The 22797-nt window shown below is 31.6% G+C and overlaps 4 protein-coding genes across 4 annotated transcripts in view; 1 reads left to right on the forward strand and 3 right to left on the reverse strand.

Moving 5' to 3' along the window:
• Window positions 1–19923, reverse strand: part of LOC116770052 (serine/threonine-protein kinase S6KL) — a 35980-nt gene extending 16057 nt beyond the window's left edge. The window contains exons 1-7 of the mRNA XM_061527862.1: window positions 19721–19923; window positions 19386–19498; window positions 17664–17892; window positions 15385–15508; window positions 14058–14165; window positions 12849–13007; window positions 9398–9486 (exon numbers count right to left, since the gene is read on the reverse strand). Of these exons, the coding sequence (XP_061383846.1) occupies window positions 9398–9486; window positions 12849–13007; window positions 14058–14165; window positions 15385–15508; window positions 17664–17892; window positions 19386–19498; window positions 19721–19810 (912 nt within the window). The 5' untranslated portion in view covers window positions 19811–19923. The remainder of the gene's footprint in view (window positions 1–9397; window positions 9487–12848; window positions 13008–14057; window positions 14166–15384; window positions 15509–17663; window positions 17893–19385; window positions 19499–19720) is intronic.
• Window positions 398–7348, forward strand: LOC116770378 (probable serine/threonine-protein kinase kinX). The gene is made up of 2 exons (XM_032661830.2): window positions 398–555; window positions 5923–7348. Exon 2 carries the CDS (start codon window positions 5924–5926, stop codon window positions 7100–7102), a length of 1179 nt encoding a protein of 392 aa, XP_032517721.1. The 5' UTR covers window positions 398–555; window position 5923; the 3' UTR covers window positions 7103–7348.
• Window positions 10037–12813, reverse strand: LOC116770379 (autophagy-related protein 101). The gene has a single exon (XM_032661831.2). The coding sequence runs from the start codon at window positions 12669–12671 to the stop codon at window positions 12009–12011; it is 663 nt and encodes a 220-aa protein (XP_032517722.2). The 5' UTR covers window positions 12672–12813; the 3' UTR covers window positions 10037–12008.
• A 505-nt stretch (window positions 19924–20428) lies between the features above and the next one.
• Window positions 20429–22249, reverse strand: LOC116770053 (uncharacterized). Its single transcript, XM_032661395.2, has one exon. The coding sequence runs from the start codon at window positions 22247–22249 to the stop codon at window positions 20429–20431; it is 1821 nt and encodes a 606-aa protein (XP_032517286.2).
• Window positions 22250–22797: the final 548 nt, after the last annotated feature.

Consider the following 22797-nt stretch of genomic DNA (forward strand, 5'->3'; position numbering starts at 1 on the left):
TCAAAGTTATACGGAACGTATTTCATTAAAAAATTGTGAATTGATGTTGTTTATAAGTCAGTAATAACTTAGTTTAGAATCTTATAACAAATCTTATATGTCACGTATTCACATTTGTCTCTCAAATCTAAATACATATTGTTTGATGATAAAACGAATCTAATTTTAAAAACATCAAGATTATGATTTCAACGTAATTTTGCTTTTATACATTATATGTCGTAAATATATTAAAGTTACCATAACGCGTTAATATACAAAGAAATGTTGGTAGCATACAATCATTCAATAAAGATTACAACTTAGGAAATATTATTGGGTATGCACAATGGCGGTAGCTAGAGGATGCGCCGTTTTCTGATACAAGATATATAGTCGTCTTGCAGCCGGCAGCCAGGTATATAAAGTAGGGATCGTTCCCACCACTATCAATACATTGCCGACCGTCCCAGCGAACGCACATTGGGAGAAAAACTTTGAAGGTTTTCTTTTTTAAATTTGTGTCAGTGTCAACCGAGCCGCTCATCCCTTAGATACGGAATCCATAAAAAACAGGTGAGTCTGTTGCCCTTCGAAATTTAATTTTGCTTAACTTTTCGTTATAGAGTTTTGCATATTAGAATTTAAAAAAAAAATGCCGGAGAAAAAAAGCCTGATTTTTCGTTACAATTCAGACTTTAGTTACGTTTATTACATTTATGTTAGCCTTTTAAAATAAAATACTATTATTTTACCAATTATTCCGCTTTATAAATTTTATATAAATAAAATTGAAACATGAAAAATTTAACAACACATACTGATGTAAGAAAGCAAACTTATTTATTGATGGTATTTTCTCAATTTAAAGTAGAATGTTATGGGCCGTAGGGGCGCTATGCATTAAAAAAAATAAAGCATCTCTAAGAGTATGGTAAAATAAAAAAATACATATTAATTAAATTACTATCTGTAATAATCTATGATGGGTAAGTCACGAGGACGCCTACGCTAGGAAATCTAACAAAACACTTGTACGACTTCCCTCTCAAGGATAGGTTTCATAAGGTTTATATTTAGACAATTCTATAGTTTTCTAGAATATTTTTTTTTTTGTTATTATAACAAAAATCATATATATTCCTAATTATGTATTAAGATTGGAATACATTATTTCATATTAACAAAATTAATAAAAAATTAATCTCGGAATCATCAGCCACGGCCGACCGTAATCAAATACGATCTATCGAAATCTCAGGACCTTAACCCTAAAATGGTAAATGTGCTGTTATTAGTTATTTAATTATATTATATTTAACGATATTTCATACTTAAATATTTTCTAAACGAAGATTTAATGCACTTTTTATTGTTTGTTATATTAGCACGATTGCCTCTGTCTTCACGAAATAAAATCTAAATGACCGTTAGAATTAAAATAAAAAAAAAACTTAAAAACAAATCATTAGTTCAAATAATTTATATATAGAGGTAATTGATTAAAAAAAATAATTAACTATCGAATTTGTTACACTGCACTTGTGTGCTCGAACCAAAACTAAGATAAAAATATTACAGCAGTTAGTACGAGCTTGTATCGCGTACTTGGCAGTGATAACTTCTACTTCGAAAGGTTTTTTTATACGAAAACATGCAATTGAAAAATATCAAACGATTTATTATTAACAAACTGCCAGTGTTTAGCAACACGATCTAAACGCGTACTAAGAATACTAAAGGAACGTTCATTTAAGACGTCATTTTGAAATGTATAAAAGCTTGGCAAGGTCTCGTATAGATATTAAAGTTATAATTCAAATTATATAGGCCTTTGGTATAGAATCGAATGGATTTAATAAAAGAGATACTTTATACATTATAAAATAGTTTACTTTACGTAAAACATATGTATATTTAGATGAATAAACAATATATGACATCATGATCTGCTCTATGTTAATTTTTAATTTGCGCAGTACGTTTCCGACATGTCACAGCAGATCGGATATTGACGTTGTCATCGTAATTGAGTTCATTGTGATTTAGAATGGTAAATTACGTTCGGAAATTTAAGAGTCAATAAATATATATACAATGGAAAATAATTCGATTTATTGGAATTGCAATGTTTTGCAGTAATTTTAAGTTCTTTCAAATCTTTGATTATATCATTACACATTTAATACAAAACCCATATATATACTAAAATAGGTATAAATATCTAATATTAAAACATAATTCTTAAACACGACCGTGAATTTCAACGGACGTTGAGATGAAAGAACTGTTTCAAGGAGACTTTCCGCATCAATTAATCAACAATGATTTCATAGATCTCGGTTATTTTGTTAAGTTTGACTCTATTGTTCCCAAATGTATGGAAATATTTTCGGATACACAAGGTCATGCATTTAAAACAAAGCCCCTGTCAAAGCAACATCGTACTAAAACATAAATACCAAAGACAATAATCGACAAAAAAATACAACCGGCGCTATCACTGTAGCTTCTTAATAATAAAATTACAATCCTTGGCGGCAAACCATTACTTTTTTGCAGCAAAAAAGTAATCAAACGCCGCATCAAAACAATGACATATAATAAGCATATAAAATTTATAATGAGGAAATACAATGACTTTACGAAACGCAATGCGAATATATTGTAGGCACGGCGCGCCCTTCGCCGAGATAATTCAACCCGAACAAGTGAATAGCTTCAAGTTAATCGAGTACATTTCAATGCGATTAGGGCGCACCCTGGTTTACACAGTCTAAAACTGTTCTATTATATATTTTTTTACATGCTGGAGTTTTTTTTTTTATGTTGTTGAACTGAATCTTTACAGCTTGTCGTGATATTTGCCAAGTTACAACAAATGTCAGTGTAGTCATTGTGTAAGCTTGGAACAAAATCGAGTGCTGTTATTAGCATTTCATTTGGGCGTATCAATTTCATCACATCAGTCTGTTCCGTAGTTACAGCCTATGTGAATGTATACATTTTTTTTAATATGAAATCAGTACTGACTCAAATGACGTCGAAAATTGGATTCAAAATCGTCTATCTTTAGTTTCCACATAACTCGATACAATGTGATGATTTTTCATGGAATGACGGCCTGCAGTTCCATTGAAGGTCTCATTTATTCCAACAAGATAATAGGATCGATCGAGCCAATGCGTCGACAATGAACCGTGGGTCGAACGTTGCACAATCACTAGAATAACGGGTTTCAAAATGTGACAACGCACCTCGTGCTCTGCACTCAATACATTACCGGGAATACAGAAATTAAGCCTGCCTTTTATGGACATACTAATTATTCATTAAAAACCAGCTGCCATAAGATGGGCTCGTTAGAAAAAGAATTAAAACCAGCCCTAAACATCCGTCGTAATCTCTGCATTACATTATTCAGCCGAAGTCACCTGGTATACTAAAAGAAATCCACTACGCAGGTTAGATATCGATTGACATTTTCGTAGAAAGTAGCGCTGGCAGAATGAATTGGACCGGCGAGTATCTTTTGTGTAAAGGGGAACAAAAAAAAAAAAACCGTCTGGGTCAGATCCCGACGGTCGTGCTTCACATGTTAAGAATTTGAATCCTGCGAGTGAATGTTAATAACAATTTGTAGTACATAAAGTATTAAACCACTAACGATGCAACTGATTTAAACCCGAGGTTCCGAAGAATGCTGTGGATATTCTCCAAGTCAATAGAACCTGTTTGGGTATATTTTATCGAGACACAACGTATACACTATAATACAGTCTCGTTTGAAGCTTTAAAAGTAAAGCAACGGTTTAAAAGAACGTAAATAATTCCTCAGGTTTTCAGATCATTTAATTAATATTCATGGATTTTGTTGATAAACTCTCAATTAATATTTGAGCATTCAAATGCTCTAAGTGTTCTGTTGGTTGCAATTTGCGTAGCATTATTTTTAATTGGATCATCAAACAAAAAACTGTGAAACGTGATAAGAATGATAAAATCGTTAAAAAAATAATATTTATCCATCTAATTTATCTGTTACTTTTTTTATTAGTTTCCCAACAAAAAAAAATAATAATTGGTGATTATTACAAATACTGATGACATCTTAAATTTATATATACATTATAATTTTATGAGGTCACACGTGATTCAAGTTCACGTTTCATAACTAACAAAAGTCAGTTTCTTAAACTTTATTCATAACATAATGTCGTAACTAAAGTTCGAGACAATTTACAAGGCCCACAAAACCAGGTTGCACCTAGTTTAAGTAGAAAGTTTAGTTAATTTGAATTGTAACGCGCCCGTTGGCATTACATTACGAAAGTAGAAACGTAAGGCTGAAAACTATTATTTCAAAATAATATTCGATAAATAAAGAATCGCAATAACTTTAATTTGTTAACATCACAGATTCGGAGCTAAAAACTTTCCCTGTGTTCACATCAAAGACAATCTATATCTACTTAGAAATTATGATAACGGTATTATATTTTTTGATTGGCGCAATAGCCGGCATGCGCTGGAGATTCAATTGGAAGATTGCGAGTACGTGGGGGAAGACTGCTGGGATATCCTTCCAGAAAATAACCAAGAAATAAATCATGATCTTCATCAATTACAACGCTCGCTGATAGCACGATCTTTATATTACATATGCGTTAGTCGTTCAACTTGTGATATTTCGCGTTAAAGTTCAAGCTAAGAGGAGTGTTTGCAATAATTTAAATACCGTTAAAAAATTACTAACGTTCGTCCGGTTGTAATGGTGTCATTAATAACGTTTATTTAGAGCTATGGCAGGCGGTTTCTGAAGTAATATAAGCATGTAACATAATCAAGGCAGGGACAATGACTGCAGTCTCGAAGACCAACCGGTTCTTATTTCATATATTGATTGCGACTGCGCTGTAATATTATACAATACAAAAATCTACATCAAAGTATTTAATAAATAAAAATATTCAAATGACGCGTGATTATTTAATTGGATCCTTCTAATTTCGTTCATATATTTCGATGAAATGGAATTTCATCACGAATGATATCCAAACAACATAGATAACAGCACTTATTAAGGCTGGTGGTGTGCGCGGTAAATCATTCGCACGATAGCATCTCTGCATTCTAGTTGGTGATTCTATTCAATGAGTCCATTAAAATTCTGATGATGTGTGTTCGTCTCGTCGGATCATCCATATTACTGACGCGCATTTCGCATCCTGCCCACCGCACGCACTAGGAAACGTCCATCATGGACACTTCTTATAAACTTCTCAGAATTCCGTCCGATAATAACTTGCGATTTATAAACGTAATTTAATAATTTCCTTTATGCGAGAATCCTTCTCACAGGACGAGATTACTATTATAGGCTTATGGGTGCTATAATCTATTTATAGAAGGCGCCGGACCGCATTCCGTTAGGACATGGTATATACGAGTTAATGACTTTCCTCGCCCAGACAGTTTATAAATAGACGCCTTAGTTATAAAAACTTCTATAATTATGAACGAGAAATGAAAATAATTTATAATTTTTACACTACTTTTTTTACACAACTTCGCAACAAAAATATAATCGAGTAATGATTTACTTTGATACAGTATCATACGAAATGGTCAATAAAATTTAAATGTGAATTTCTAAAATATTCCATAGCCCACTTTCACAAATAGTTTACATCCTACTTATACATCAACTCAACTTCAATTCAATATAACCAGTGGATGGCCAGCCGTCCCCAGCGTAACGGGCCCTTAGATGATTCAGTCTTAATAAGAAAATTGCTGTGAATGTTGGAGCCGGGCGGCGACGCGTAACATTGGCCTTACCGCACTCACGACTTGCAGACGTGCAGTCAACACATAAACAGTATCTCGATCCGGCTATTATTACATCGTAGAAACCGCTAATCACGCATTTTATATTTTCAGGATGAAGGTCTTATTACTTTGTTTGGCCTTTGCGGCTGTGAGCTTGGCCATGCCTGTTGCGGAACAAGAGGCACCTGTTGCATCCCCCGCAGTACCTGAGGTCAAGGCTGAAGACGTAAAGCCTGCAGTAGAAGCACAGCCTGCAGTTGAAGAAAACAAGCCGGAGTCTGTCCCAGAAGTTAAAGCCGCTGAAAAACCAGCTGAACCAGAAGTTAAAAGTGCACCAGTAGAGGAAGTGCCAAAGGTCATTTCTGAGCCTCAAGCTGACATTGTTTCAGACGATAAAAAACCAGATGTTCCTGAGGTAAAAGCAGTAGCTATCGAAAACCCCGTGGTAGAATCAAAACCAGAAGATTTGCCAGCAGTAGATGCTAAACCAGAAGAACCAATCCAACCAGAAGTTAAATCAGCTCCTGCAGAAGAAGTGAAGCCAGAAGTTGCAGAAGCCAAAGTAGAAGAGGTGGTTCCTGAACCTTCCGCCAAATCCGATATTGCTGAACCCAGTATTGATGTCGTAAGCGCAATTAAAAATGATGCAGCTGTAGCTGATGATGTTATGGACCCAACAGCTATTAACCCTATTTCTGAATCTCAGCCTGTCGTATCCCCTAAAAGCGCGATTCCCGAAGAAAGCAAACCAGCTGTTGAAGAAATTGCCGCAAAAAGCAGCAATGCTGAAGAAGAAAAACCCGTTGAAGTGAAAGCCGACAATAAAGAAGCTGAATCTGCAGCTCCAGCTGAGGCTGTTCCTGCGGCAAAAGCAGCCGCAGTTGATGAACTTCGCGTAGTTCGTGACGCTGAAGAAGCAAAACCAGTAGAAGCACCAAAGGAAGAAGTTAAATCAGTAGCCGATGTTGTCAAGGTTGAAGACAAGCCGGTTGAACCTTTAAAATCTGAAGATATTAAACCCGCTGAAGAAAAAGAACAAAAATCGATCCAGGCAGTTGAATCCGGTGACGTCAGCAAGGATGGGAAATCAGTGGAAGTTCCAAAAATCCCTGAACAGGTTGTAGCAGCTGGATCGGCTATAGATGTCAAACCTGATGTCAAATCTGACGAAAAGGCTCTCGGCGATGCTCCAGCTAAGGACTCCGACGAAAGCAACGAAAGTTCGGGTAAGAATGACAGCGCAGAATCCTCAGAAGAAAGCGGAGAGAAGGAGAAACAAGCAAAATCCTAGATAACTAATAGTAGTTTAGTTAGGCGGAAGGCGTGTGTCGACAAACCTTCTCGACACGCGCCATCCGCTCCTGGTACTAAGTTTGTGATGCATCCCCCCATCTCCCGGGGAAATATCCGACTATTCACTAGTTCTAGAGACTTATTTAAATAGTAGAACCGAAAAATTACCTGCGTTGTAATTATTTTCAAAGTAAATTATCGAATTCAAGGTACTGTAAGTAATAATAAATACTTTTTATAATAATATGATTTTTACTTATCAACAAACCTTCCATCTCAAATGTGAAAATTATTAATTACTAGACAATCATACAAAAATAAAGTAATTCTTGTGCATATTAACTACTAAGGTCGCCGCCAAAAGAATTTTATCATATCATATCACCTATATATATATTTATATAATTATAAAAAACAAACTATGTATTACAGAAATAGAAATTTTTTATAATTAATAACTTTAGATTAGCACAGCTTTACAAATACTCAATACGCCTGGATGGTCCGTATTTAGTTTCTTAAAATTTAAATATGTAAGATATATATATATAGAATAACTTTTACAACCTAAGTTTGTAAGGGAAAACTAAATAAATTCAAAGATACTAAAAAGATGGCTCTGAATTTAGCAGATATTACACAACGCAATCATATTAAGATTTAAATGTACTGGAACGATAGGTGACAAAAACTGCAGTCAGAAAACTCGCTGCAGAAATATTAGCAAAAATACAAAAAAATTATTTATTTACTTAACTCCACAGATGAAAAAATATGTATAGTATTCAGAAATGATTACGTCTCTATTGCCTTTTTAATCCAAGTCATATACAACCTTATGTTTCAAGAGATTTTCGTCCATATTTAATTTTAAGTAAGTCATATTATAAATATCTATAGACATTTTTAGTTTCAATAATGATAATTACACATAGGCACTGAAGTCGTTACTTTATAGACATGAAGACCTCAGATGACATTTCAATCTCATTTTCAAAAATAAAATATTATAGTAGGCGAAGCGAGGATTTGAAACTGCAGTTACTAGTTACCTATAGGATTTTAAAGATTATGTTCTAAAAATAAAAAAATAAAAAAAAGGTTTATTTCAAGATTTCCATTTTAGTGGGGAGAGAGCGTGTAATTGTTTTCAAAAAACAAAAACGAAATACAGTGTGTATGCGCTTTATAATTTAGGAAAATATTCGATATTAATCTGAAAATGAATTCAAGGGAGCTGAAGGTAACAAGCGGTCGAGAAAAAAAAAAGTTATTCGAGCGTGTCAGAAATTCAAAGGGTATGTCGACTAAACTCTAAAAAGTGTCCTATCAACATGTCCGACGATTTGGACGTGACAAAAACTTATAATAAGATTTTTGTGTATTTAAATAATAGGTGATCTTGGTATACAAAGGCGCGTCCAATTTTTACGCAGGGAGGTCCCGTTGATGGCCTAGACCTCCTAAATAATAATTTCACAATTATATCCAGGAATATCGCTAGCCTGGGCATTCTGAAGGAAATTTAAAAACAATATAAGGAACGAATCACTTCTTAACCCGCTTGGGCTCATACTATTAGAGAATCAGGGTTCCGTGTGAAGTTTAATTTGCTGTTGAGGGTTCAGTGGTGACGATATTATTGTAGCTAATTAACTCTTTACTTATATAGGTACATGTATCTGTAGTACGAGTTTTACACTTATAAGTCATCAGTCATGACCGAAAAATTTCAACTGTGAGATGTTAATTTTTTTGTAAGATTACTGTATACTTGGACCCAACCATTAAGCGTAATATTAATAGTAAGGCTTGAGGAACATTTATATCACTAGCTGTGCCCCCGTTTTCTCTCGCATTTTCTATAACTATGCCGTATCGTGATTTCAAAAAACTATTATACAACTAGATACTTGTCTTAAATAATTTTTAAATAACTTCAATAGTTTATCGGCACTCATTGCGAATGTTACTTTCTTATTTCGACGATTATTCAGATCTTATAGGTTTTATAGTGATTTTAAACTGTCTAAAGCCTTCCACAATGTGAAATACAAAAACATTTTTACTATTTCAACAAATAGTTCCTGAGATTAGAGATTTCAATCAAACCTCAGCTCTTTTTTTAGAAAGACTTGGAACTATGCGCTCCAAAATGGCGGCAAAATGGTGGCACAAAATGGCGGCAAAGGGATGGCACAAAATGGCGGCACTAATTATTTAGTCGTACTGAAGAATAATGAAACTTAATATTATATTTATAACTAATAAGATACATATTCAAATAACGTACCTCTCCGGTTAACATATAACACGCGAGTACTCCAAGCGACCACCAATCCACGGCATGACTGTAAGGCTCCTTCATCATCAGCTCAGGGGCTAGCAACAACGAGTCAAACTGTTATATTTATTTAAAACATATATAAGGCCGATAACACACCAATCCAATAAAATTTTCCATAAATATTTAATATATTTTTTTAACATGAGTGTGTAACCAGCCTTACAAAAAAATTGTTCACTAAACAATCATTCGTTCAACTTCTTGTGCTCCACGTCCCATTCATTCGTCCATTCACACATTAAATATATAAATAATTATATAATTAAAATATATTTACTTGATAGTGTGAAGCGACGCACAGCACACGAAGATTGGACATTTTTTTTTTAACACAAATATATTTAAATATATATTTTTTTCATACGTTTATAATAAAAAACTATATTTTATTATAATGAAAAAACTTTGGAAAACTTATAATTTTATACATGTACTTCACAAATCTCTAATCAAATCATTTAGGTGATAAACAAAATAATATTAGTTCTTGGCATAAAATTCTCTTATGCTGTTTATTTGTTATATAAAAATATTACTCTAACATGTTTAGGGTGTTAAGTAAATAATAATTTTAAATGAAATACATTAAATACTTCATCATTTATTTACATTAATATATAAATATATATATGTATATATAAATTATCACAAGACAAAGAATTAAAAAATTTTGAACTCATAAATCACATAACAATATGCTCACCATTGTTTCATAACAGCCGTTCACATTAATATTGATTAAGGCCATAGCGGGTGCATCATTACATACAGGGTGTTCACACAGACGAAATACACATAAAATATATATATATGAATAAAATATATTGTCTCATCACTAGACGAATTCTTATATACGGGAATCGCAAAATAATTTATTTTGTTTAATTATTATTATTATATTTTTTTCTAAACACCATGTACAGCCTCATCTTTGGTGATTATATAATAATAAGAGTTTTTTTCTTCAATATAGATATTTGTTTTAAATTGAGACGATAATCTAGATCTAGTCACGTAATGAGGTAGGAAAGTAAATTAAGAAGTTGAACGTTGGATGGATTCACCGAAACTTTGTGGGCATGTGAACTTAGTACGTGTTCGTATTGTCAACGCAAACACTGGAAGTATCAAGTTTTTCCAAACCATCGAATACATCGCCGGCGATCTATCCTCTTAACCGCTAAACCAGTATCGTTGATGATATTAAACACTTATTAAATTCACATGGACCCTAGTACGAGTTTTATACTTTAACTTAACTGACAAACCTTTCGTACATAGTTATCAGCCGAACATAACCTATAAAGTATAAAATCCATACTAACGATACAACAGATAAATGTAGTGAAGATTTGTTACAAAATGAATTAAATTCTATATCGAGACGACACTACATTCACATTAATAAAAATATACATAAAATAGGCAAGAACTACACAGACAGACATTTTTATTTAGAAATAATAATTAAAAAAAAATCATACAAAGCTACAACAATAACCTCCAAATATATATATATATATTGTAGCTTTAATTTTCTTGCCTACTCTAAATATATTAACTCTATCATTAGAATAATCAATCTATACTAACCAATGAGAACGAGTTACAAGTCCCATACACGATCATGCACCATACAATACAATACCTTGAATACAATAAAACTAGCAATAAATAAATTTCTATATATATATATATATATACTACAAACTACGCATTAATACAAAAAAAAATTACAAGTACTGTACATTTAATATACATTATACAATACGTAATTATTATATATATATATATAAAAAAAAATATTAATTCAATGTCATATCACAAAAATTATCTCACAAGACATAATTACGACTTGTTCGATTTAAATTTAATAATAAGAGCAATGTCACAGAACATTATATGTGTTAAGTTCAAGAAATCAGAGACGGTTAAAAACTTATTGTAACTTAGAATATGACTAAGTCTAGAGTGCGAGCTTTTTATTGACTAATTTATATTTATTGTGGTCAAACATTAAAATTATATGTGGACACGATAAAATACGTGCACCGTAAGTCTGGCAGTTAACGATAACTATAAAAAATATCGATTCGATTCCAACTTATAAACAATAACACCACCGGCGAACGGTCTGGATAAATATGTTGGAGATAACGACGTCAGTTATCGTTAACTATCAAACATATAGTAACACAGTAGACGTACAAAAAAAAATTTAGTTAAAATAAAAAGATAAACGGGACATCACTAGTTATATTACACTCGTCAAACACTAAAACAACATAATGTGTTTACATCGTGCTAGCTATAAGTACAGATAATTAGAAAAAAATATATAACATTAAATCATAAAAATATATATATGTATATATTTACAAAATACGAAACAAAAATAATTGCACTTTTGTTTTTAACAATCGACACGATTCATATATCATCCGTAGTAGAACATCTTCAATACAATATCACACATTCCGACGACGATCAAACCGACAGTATAAAAGTATCCGTACGCGTCCAAACTGAGATAGATGGCGCTGTAACATAATATACATCACAAGGAGAGCGTGTCGCGTAGCAATTTACGGACCGTATTGCCGACAGAGGTCGGCGGGGCGCCGGACAGGTTGTAGTGTATCTTGAACAGATAAGGTTGTATGTCCGAGTAGGTTGTGTCGAAGATCAGGTCGGCATCCGACCGGCTCGGCATCTTGGGCACGTATTCGTGGCGATTGATGATTTCAGTTATGAACACTATCTTATCCTGGAGCATTTCCACTACGCCCTCGTGCTTCGTGTGCATGTCCTGTTCGTTGCGGGCCTCGGTCAGCTCGCAGCAGACCGTCCATACCTCCCAGGGGACGCACTCCGGCTGGAACGGCCACCTCGCCCTCCGCTTCTGGAAGAACTCCAGCGAGATGGACCCCCGAGGCGGGAAGGAGCCGTCTGAGCCGCGGAGACGTTCAGAGAAATCTGATATATCACGTTTAACTATCCTCCCCAAGGCTTCGGACTCGCAGCAGACGTAGGTGAAGTCTATGAAGTCGCAGTCCACGTCTACGTAGCTGACGGTCCTTATGGAGTAACTCTCCTCGTTGGTGTATGTGAATTTACCACTTGAACGATGGAAGAGCACCGTGTGGAAGATGCTAGCCACGACCTCGTCGACTTGCCTACCCTCCATGGACATTTCGAATGCTATGCTGCGTGCGTTCATTTTGCCAGTCACTGGCAACCCCCGCCTACCGCTAATGACATAGTCCAACAGTCACTCTATTGACTTCCGGTCTAAAACCACTGTTTTTGTCCACTAAATATGAGTCATATACATATAATATAAATTGTCCGTTAACACCAGCCGGCTAACACTGAAGGTGGTTGGAACACAACTTACCCATGTATTTTAGGGTTCCGCAGATGGTTGTGGTGCGAGAACCTATAGACAGCCACTTGGAAAGACCGAAGTCTATCAGTCGTATGTGGTAGTCTTTGTCTAAGAGTATGTTCTCTGGCTTGAGATCACGGTATATTATACCGGCGTTATGAAGGAAATCTGGATACGGAAAACACATAGTTAACATTACACAATAACATATATCAGATACATTTTATTTGGCGATTTCGTCTCAGTTGTCTTCGACGTGGCTTTAAAGGAGAAACGAATAATTTGTGCTCAGAATAAAAGTTTTGGTAGCCAAATCTTATGTGACCATGCTACAGCGCCATCTACCAGGAAATAAATTTAACAAATTTCAAGGCCCTATAGTCTATATGTTATCCTGACCAACTTGTATATTATTTTAATTAAAATCTATTTAATACTTTCTTCTTGAAATACTTATATCTGGACAAACAAACACATTTATATTATTATTGAAATATGACGAGTAAAAATTTAAAATAGCAATGCTTAATAATTTAAATATTTTGCAGAAGCTACACAGTTTAATATCTAAAAAATGGATATGTTTAAATTAATATTAGTTATTATATTGAAAGTGTTATAAACTATGGAATTATAGCATGGGGGGGTGGATATGATAACACATTAAAACCTATTGTAAAGCTACAAAATAAAATGTTAAGCAAATTGACAAATTCTGAAAATATGTTAGGACCATTGAAGATTAAACAATCTTTCGTTGTACAAGCCTCAACTTATTATTTTCGTGAATGTAAAACTTTGTACTCTGATAGGGTAATCAATACAAGAGCTAGACAGTTAACATTACCAAAAATTAATAGAACAATAAGTACTAAAAGTGCAATTTATGTTGCAATTAAATATTTTAATTTACTTCCTAATAATCTGAAAGAGCTAAATTATAATAAATGGTTAAGAAAACATATTGTGAGGTGGATAAGATCAATAATACTTTAATTCATAATAAATAGTTTTTATGTAAAAATTTTGTAAAATTGGTCTTAATATGCTCTGTACACTGCTTACTTAGTTAATTTAATATTATGTATTGATTTTTATAAATGTATTGTATTTTTCTGGTGTCTATGCACAGGTGCTTATGGCACCTCTACAGAATGCTTTACCAGAAGTAAATAAATAAAAAAATAAATAAATAAATATTTAAATGTAGTCATTTACCTAAAGCTATGGATATTTCAGCCAGATATATCTTGACCAGATGCTCCGGCAACTTTCCGTATTTTTCTATTAAATTTAACAGCTCACCACCGGGAATGTATTCTGAAACTGTAAGAATAATAAATGTTTACAAAACATAATACATATTTAGGTCATTGCGTAATAATAGCCGATAGGATTATAAGTATGCTTAGTACTATATATACTATATACTAGTATATTGAACAAAGTTTATGGATTCTGAGTTATATAATAATATCTATGAATATATATCCAGCGATCCCAAACATCCCTATATAGTAAATATATAACATCTATATTCTTAGAATATATATATATATGTGTGTGTGTGTGTAATACAAAACAAACATACAAAATTCTAAGTCAATGAACGAAACAACTTCAAAATACACTCAAAGGTCAAAGAACTCTAAATCTATTCATTCAGACGTTGATAGTGAGAGGTTCAGACAAAAGTCTAGTCGAGATAAGGAGCACAATCATATTAGGTCAAGCAAATATATATACATAAATATATATATAGTACATCATACAAATTTTTATTTATTCTATGTACTATATAAATAAATATCATTCCGTTGCTACTGCTATCATAACAAATATTTCGTATGAAATTTCGCAGTATATACAACTAACCTAACAAAAGAATTTGTCATATCATGATTTTAAAATTGTTGAAACTGGTTGCTTACAATTGAAAAAAAAAAATCCGTGTTAATACGACTCCAATTAACTCGTATCTAAAAGTATAATTGATAACGTAATACTATTTGATAGAATAATAACAAACAATTTAAAAATTACTAACGAAACCCTTATAAAACAAATAAATACACCTATTTTACTCGTAAATCAAAGTCTGTATAAGTGGTAAGGACACTTAAGCATCATTTTTTTTATAACAAAAACAATCCCTTAATAATTCCACACTTCATTAAGTAATTGATAGTAATCATCTATCATAACTGTGACAGTCACTAGACACGCGTGTGACATTACAATATCTTTACTTATAGTTTCAACACAACTGAGTAAACGGATCCAACTATAAGTATTATTAGTTCAAAAATATCACACAGATAACGCTTATACTTACTAACAAAACGAAATCCCTACGTTTGTATTATATATAGAATTTAGGTATGGGATTAATTTAACTTCTCTTTAGTTCTATAAAAGAAATAAATAAATAATCATTAGTTAAAGACACTTTGTCATCCTGTACTAAATTTTTAACATCGAAACAAAATTAAATATCGTTCTGTATTATAAGGGAACGGACATGCAAATATACAATTCTACATACCAATGTAAAGTCTTTTCTTGGTCTGCCAGCGCGACACGCTTCCGGCAATGAACACGTGGTGTCCAACCGCCTCTTGAATTCTGGCCTCTTCCTTTACTTGCCGGACAGCGTTGTCATTTACTACCTAACATATAAATAAGAATTAATATATTAAATGTTAATTACTGTATCAAACAAATAGATCTCATTTTATACATTTGTGATGTTAACCAGAAAAGAACATTAGCATTATACAGTAATTACTTGCATACAATTTGAATGAACACAAGCTATACATAAATTAGGTTTAGTTTTCATTACGCTTATATATCGAGAAAGTTTATTAATAGAATGCATTAATTGTATACGATAAAGGCATGGAGGAGATACTTATTATACTGTATTAGTTATTAAATAATAACTGACATTAATTATAAATATATATATATATATATAGTTCTATTTTCCAAAATAAGAAGAATATAGTCTATGTCATAGATTATAGACGTAATAACATGTCCTGTCAATATGACATTAAATGAAAAAAAAAAACTAAATTCGCGGTTCAATTGACATTACAAGTTTGCGAAAAAATATAAATGTGTTAAAACATTATTTTGTATGAGTTAATCGTTAATAGCACACACTACACGCTAGATTAAAAAAATTAATCAAATTCAAAACATTCATTTTATAATTGTTCCGTGTAAAATTACTTTACTTGTAATATAACAAAAATATATATATAATTATAGTCAGATATTTACATAAGTCACTAAACCAAATAGTATAAAAGCGGACACAATCTATTGGCTAGTAACTATAAAATGCTTCATGAAATTCATATTACGAAATATTAATATGTATTGTTAATTTATAAATTATCATATTTCGAAATTGTTTCAAGGTTAACAAAATTTAAAGAGGTCTAATCTTTGACGCCATTGACCCAGTGAACCACATCAAAAAGTATTTTATTGTACTCATAACATAATTATATATAACTAAGGTAGGTTAGTGATGTCTGTTACCTATCTTATCACATACAATAGCAGTTGTATTTTTAATAAGATAAGTTATACACATTAAGAAACAAACTCCAGCCATTCATATGTTTTTTTGTCACCCATAGATTAATCAATAGTTTAAAGGTCGATCAATCTTTTCTATAAATAAAGAGAATATCAAGGTTGAAGCCGCAATACAAAATAATATTTACATATATTTAAGTCAATAATTTATTACTAGTTCAATTCCATTTTTAAATAATAAATAAAATGATAATTTCAATTTTTTTTTTTATTAAATAAGATTTCTTCCTTATTTATAATCTTTATATGAGTTTACAATTAATTAAATTTGATAAGATCAGATATTTACTTATATGGTTTGAGGATTGTTGGACACAAAATTTATGTTAAAATATAAGTACTCAACATTAAGCTGAATGCAGAAGAAGTGTTTATGGTGAATAAAAAAATTGGTTAATGAAATTTTTTAAAAGAATTCCAAAATACTAAAGGCACCCATTACTTTGCATGCAATTATAATGCATGATATTTCCAAGTGTATGCAATGTACACAAGAATAATTTATGCATGCAACTGAACTGAACCAAAGCTCCATTATAAAACGCTGTTCAAGGATTTCAATCGACCAATACGGGCTTACCAACGAAAATAGACTGACCCTTTAACACACATGTCTTATGTACACACATTAAATTTATTGGGTCAACAAGATAAGCCTATCGATACACCAATAATTTAAATGGCTTCCTCTTAATAATACTTTCTATAAATGTATCAGACATACAGTATCTTGAACACAGAGTTAAGTCTTTGAATACTGTTCACACTATATTTATTATCTGTTTAGTATGAGTGAAATTTAAAATACATATATGCAAATAATGAAACTTCTTTCCTTCAAGAGATATTTTTTTTTTTATCTGGTTTAATGAAGTGATTGTTACGATAATAATAAAATATATTTTTTAAATGAATGTGAACAAGGATTTGGTTGAAATCACACACACTTATATTAATTACTTAATTATTCAGTAGAAATTAGAGAAAATATTTTCCCAACACATGCAACACTGGAACCGAACCATAAGTTAGAAAAATGCTCAAAAGTACTCAATCCAGAGCCGTAGAAAGATTTACAAAAAAATATATATATATGTTTAAATATAAAGGTTCATAAATTACCCAAACAAAGTGAAGAATGATGTAATTATTAGTCAAGGTAATTAAAAGAAATATTAATATTATCATTTACATATAAAAATTGAATACCTGTGACTTATTCAACACTTTCAGAGCATATTCTTTATTCTCACTCAATTTCTTCACCTTATAAACTTCTCCGAAGGCACCTTTAGCTATTGTATGTGCTATTTCAAAGTCTTTTTGGAGTAGATCCGTCGTTATTGGAAATTCTGGCAGGAATATTGATTCCTTATGAGCAACTGGCCATGCAGTTTTGCTGGCTTCCAACGGATTATTTAAGGTAGCATCATTCCATCTGAAAAAAAATTGCAATTGTTTTTTAAAAGCAATAGTACATTGTTCATAAAAGTACACATGTGGTATTTATATCATTGGGATAAAAATGTCATCAAATTCATAGTTTAAAACCTATGTATAGCAAAAATCTTTGTGTTAAACCCAAAAGCTATGAATTATTTCAGCATTTAATCACATGTTTTGCCTTTTATACTTAAAACTAAATAAATATTATAATCTTTTTCCAGAAACTCATCAGAAATCGGTAAAAAAATTTATGAAACTTGGCTGAATAATTAAAATGTAGGAATTTGAAGAAATCACAACTGCATTTAAAATGTTAATATGTTCTTAAACAAATCTCAAATATATATGTATGGAATGTTACAAAAGATTTTAAAATGGTGGTGTTATTATAAAAAATTAACTCATTTTGTTACAGACAATTTCTGAATTTACAGATAAAACAACATTAAATTTTACTTGCTACAGCTTAACATACTACACACTCATACATCTGCCTAAAATATTACCGGTGACTAATTATACCGAACTATGAGAGACTTTAAAAAAAATAACTTTAACTATGAAAGACTCTAACATTATGAAATTTAAGTATATAATATATGTAGTAGGCTAGATAAAAGCTTTTTAAATGAAACTAGTATTTTTCGGATTTACTACGCGGATTTTATTATTTAAAAACTACATAATCCCGACGAGGTGTGCCTCGTCTGCCCGTGATCACGGTTGCTGCAAAGTAACCGAAACGTCGGGATTATGTAGTTTTTAAATAATAAAATCCGCGTAGTAAATCCGAAAAATACTAGTTTCATTTAAATGAATACTCGCGAAAATCTTAGATCTCAAAAAGCTTTTTAAGTTTAAACATTGTACTTAAAGAGGCTTTAAACACCAATGATTGTTAACAATGTCACTGTGTAACCAGGTATGAAGTCTTAATCATGTTGTTTTTAAAAAGACCATGCTGAGTAATCATATGATGGAAAAATTTCATTTTTATACAATTAAATTAAAACTTTTTCTATTAAAACATTACTGAAACTAGTATACATAAAATTTACTATTTTAAAATCACAAACATTAATTAGTTAAGTATTAACAGGTCTTTGTTTGATGGATGACCATCTGTTATAAACATCTCTACCAAAATAAATTACAATTTTAATAAAATCATAAATCAAAATGTTATACTTAAATATATATGGTGTTATATCAAAAAGTGTTTTTAAATAGCAATGAAATTTGGAATATTGTCTATATAGTAGCTTAATTTTAGTCAACTCATTTAAGCAAACAAAACTTTCAAGTTAAAATATATAGTATTACAAAAACTTTGATTATTTCTTTCTTTAATCACTTTAACTGCTAGAGGTGAATAGAAAAATATTCAAAATAAACAAATCAACATATTTCATAATCGATATCAGTTCTCACAAACATAAATGATGCAAGAAATTTTTGTTAGTATATTAAATAACATGCACCAACCTTCGTCTAGAAATCCGAGACCAAGGTCGTGATGCGCTGTATACTGACTGGTTGCTCGTTACGCTGGCGAAGGAGCGCCCACTGAGGTTACCGACGAAATGGGACAAGCTGAACTACAAAAACAAAGCTTTTGCACACTTATCTACAAACAAAGAACTCACTTACGCCACTTAGGGCGATATTAACTAAAAACTGGATAATTGAACTGTGTCCAAAAACACAAAACGCAAGTAATATGCCTAAGCTGACCGTATTATGAGTAACAAAGAGTTTGATTATGTTACGTATGTTCAGCTGAGAATGACATTAGCAAGTTTTATATCGCAAAAAATTACCTGACTCGTAAACGTTTGACCGTCACGAACGGAATGAACTGCTTGTTTATGATTTGTATGTAAACTGGTTTTATTGTTCAAATTTCCCATTAATCTTAACTGTTCTATTGATTTAATATATTATATTCACAATCATAATTATGTATCTTTCACCAAACAATAAGTTTACACCAAATTCACAGTTTATCCATAAACAAATTCAGTACATACTACATGTACATAGATTAACTATTCACAAAGTTGGACAGATTAAAAAAATATATAATGTACTGCTGATAAATAAAATTGACTAGAGGATTATAACAATTTATTAAAGAATTAAATATATCTTTTTAATTCGTTATATCTTAGGATAGAATAAAACATTTATAAAACATGTTCAAGATATTTTATTTTATAAGCACAAAATCATTAATATTAACCACAGCGTTTATTAAAATTACATAAATTTTTAAAATATAATAAATGTATATATATTTATAAATATTATAATAATCACTCTTAAAAAGCATTTCTAATAAATATTATAAATTGCTTTCTAAATGATTGAACAAACAATTATTACAATCATTGTTTCCATTAACTAATCACCGACAAATTATTATCAAACGTGTAGGGACATACTTAATGCTTATTAATAAGTTTGTGTCAATCTTTCCGTGCTCTTGCTATTTTTCATGCAGCTTTGGAATTCAATTTAAAAGTGATTTAAAGTCGATGTTGTCTCTTTTGAACTTTATTTTGCATGTAATCAAGAAAACCAAGAAACAGTTCGACAAGGAAAATTATCAAGCAAATACATAACTGTATACCGAAACACTTAAATATTCCCTCCATATCATCCATTCCTAGTGCTTTAAGAGGAACTTCCTCTTTAATGACAGTAAATCTGTATTCCATCCATTTCTTTATCAGGCCAGATTCGACTATCATCAAAATGTATTTGTTGTAACGCTCTGTTAATAGTGAATGTTTATGAAATATTATGTTTAAATAATAGCTATGAATTTTATCTTTTCTTGCAATATGGAGGAACTGTTTTCCTTTTTCATTCAACATATTTCTTTCTAAATAGCGGCCAACAGTACAATCGATGACACAAAATCTCTTACTGTCGTTTTGCATGTTTTGAACACATCCAAATAAATCCTGTAAGGGTTCCAGTTTAGAATTAATCTTCCTAAATTTTTCTTCGGTATCTGGAAGCACAATATCTGGTGAAGACATCCCTTCAATCTTATAGCCCTTTTCAATTACATCTTCGAAAGAGTCAACTTCTTTTCCTCTTTTATAAGCAGAGAATAGAGAAATAATAGCTGCTTGCGTACTAAAATTAAGAACGAAAAAGCTCCATATGGCAATGAAGAAAAATAAAAGAAAGGAGTTCTTTGTTGGATACCGGGAAAGGCTCAAAGATAGTACAATTTTAAATGTGCTTATTAAATCTTTTCCCACTTGGTCAAAAGTGATTTTTCTATATTGTTCCATATTAAAAAGAAGAAATACTAGCCAGGTACATAGAAAACACATTATAAACCTGATTATTAGATCTGAATTATGCTCCAAAAGTTTTATATTAAACACAATAGTTTCGTAATCCGCCCGATGGGATAATATACAAAGACCGCTGTCAATATAAGGTACTGTATAATCTATCTCAGCAACAACTATGTCGAATTGATATACAGGAAATAAAAGTAAATCGCCTTTTCTTCGTAGAAAGTCGAACAGTTGGACGATATTCTTTTCAAAATTAAACTTTGTCTTCATGACATCCCTACCAGGAGTTAAATCAATTTTAAAATTGAAAAGTTCAGCCATTGTGTTCCAGATCATTCCGTCACGAGAATGCAACGTAAAAGATACATTATCACTGGTCTTTATTATAAAAAATGGAAGTACTTCAATTGCATATGCTAGCATTGGATACCCATGCAAATTTTTTGCTTTATCCTCAAAAAAGTTAAGGCTTTTAATTTGTGATTTATTGAAAATTACTTCTGTGTTGAATCCAATACAAGTACCCAGATGTTCAGATCTTAAGAACGAGTACAATGATACGTTATGGCAATCCTGAACACATGTAAAACCAGTCTCGAATTTGTCTATCCTCACAGTTGCTTTGCTTGATGTCCAACAGCCGAAGTTTTCTTGAAGCTTATAATTTTCAGTTATAAACTGACTGTAGTTAGATATTAAAAAAGAGGTATTGTTATTATGAATGATTATTACGTTAACTACTTTATGAAATAAGAAGGCAAAAAATATTTTAGCAATTCTCGCTTTCTTCAACGGCGCATGGTAATCCAAAATTATATTAGCTAGAGGATGCCAATATGGCGAGCCCATAGCTTTTCTAATGGCGTCTTCAAATTCATCAAAATCAGCACAGCTTATTACAATGATATTTGAATGGTAACCCAGTACATCTTCCAAATCTTCGTCGTCTGTATCAATTGTACTGGTGGTAAAAGTGAATGGTAAAGTTTTTAATTCAGAATACAACTTATCCGGTAAATTGCCAATCATGTAGATGTTGCTCCAACCATTACTTTTCAAATTCAGTCGGATTAGCTCAGCCTAAAAAATCATTTTTGTTATTATTCAGGCACTACTTTATGTGTTCAAATAATTATATCGTTCCTAAGACACACGGTAAAATAAACACATGTTTGCATGGTCCAAGAAAAGTCATATATATTCATCCAAGATAGTATTAATGTAGATATATTTATTAAACCAGAACTGTCTCTTTTATTGGACTCGCGAAATTGTGAATAGAGTAAAAATTATACAAAACTCTGACTTTAATTTTATTGATTGTTTTATATCGATGTTTAGTGACTCTTTTAGTGACCCAGTGTTAAACCGTATTTTTAATCCATCGTTTGCATCGTTAAACTTCTTAAGGAGCGTTAATAGTTTTTTAATAATAAATCTTGATATAGTTAACGTTTGTTTGTTAACATTAATTGAATGGAAAATGGGAAACGCTTTGTATGCAATGTGAAAAAGCTAACTTTAACTAAAAATACAGTTTGTTAAGATCATGTCTGGGTTTAGTTTTTATGCCTACT

The sequence above is a fragment of the Danaus plexippus genome (assembly GCF_018135715.1).
Source record: "Danaus plexippus chromosome 13 unlocalized genomic scaffold, MEX_DaPlex mxdp_15, whole genome shotgun sequence".
Taxonomy (NCBI): Eukaryota; Metazoa; Arthropoda; class Insecta; order Lepidoptera; family Nymphalidae; genus Danaus; species Danaus plexippus.

Coding starts and splice junctions, on each gene's coding strand:
- LOC116770378 (XM_032661830.2), top strand. CDS start 5,924: ATGAAGGTCTTATTACTTTGTTTGGCCTTTGCGGCTGTGAGCTTGGCC.
- LOC116770379 (XM_032661831.2), bottom strand. CDS start 12,671: ATGAACGCACGCAGCATAGCATTCGAAATGTCCATGGAGGGTAGGCAA.
- LOC116770053 (XM_032661395.2), bottom strand. CDS start 22,249: ATGATTGGCAATTTACCGGATAAGTTGTATTCTGAATTAAAAACTTTA.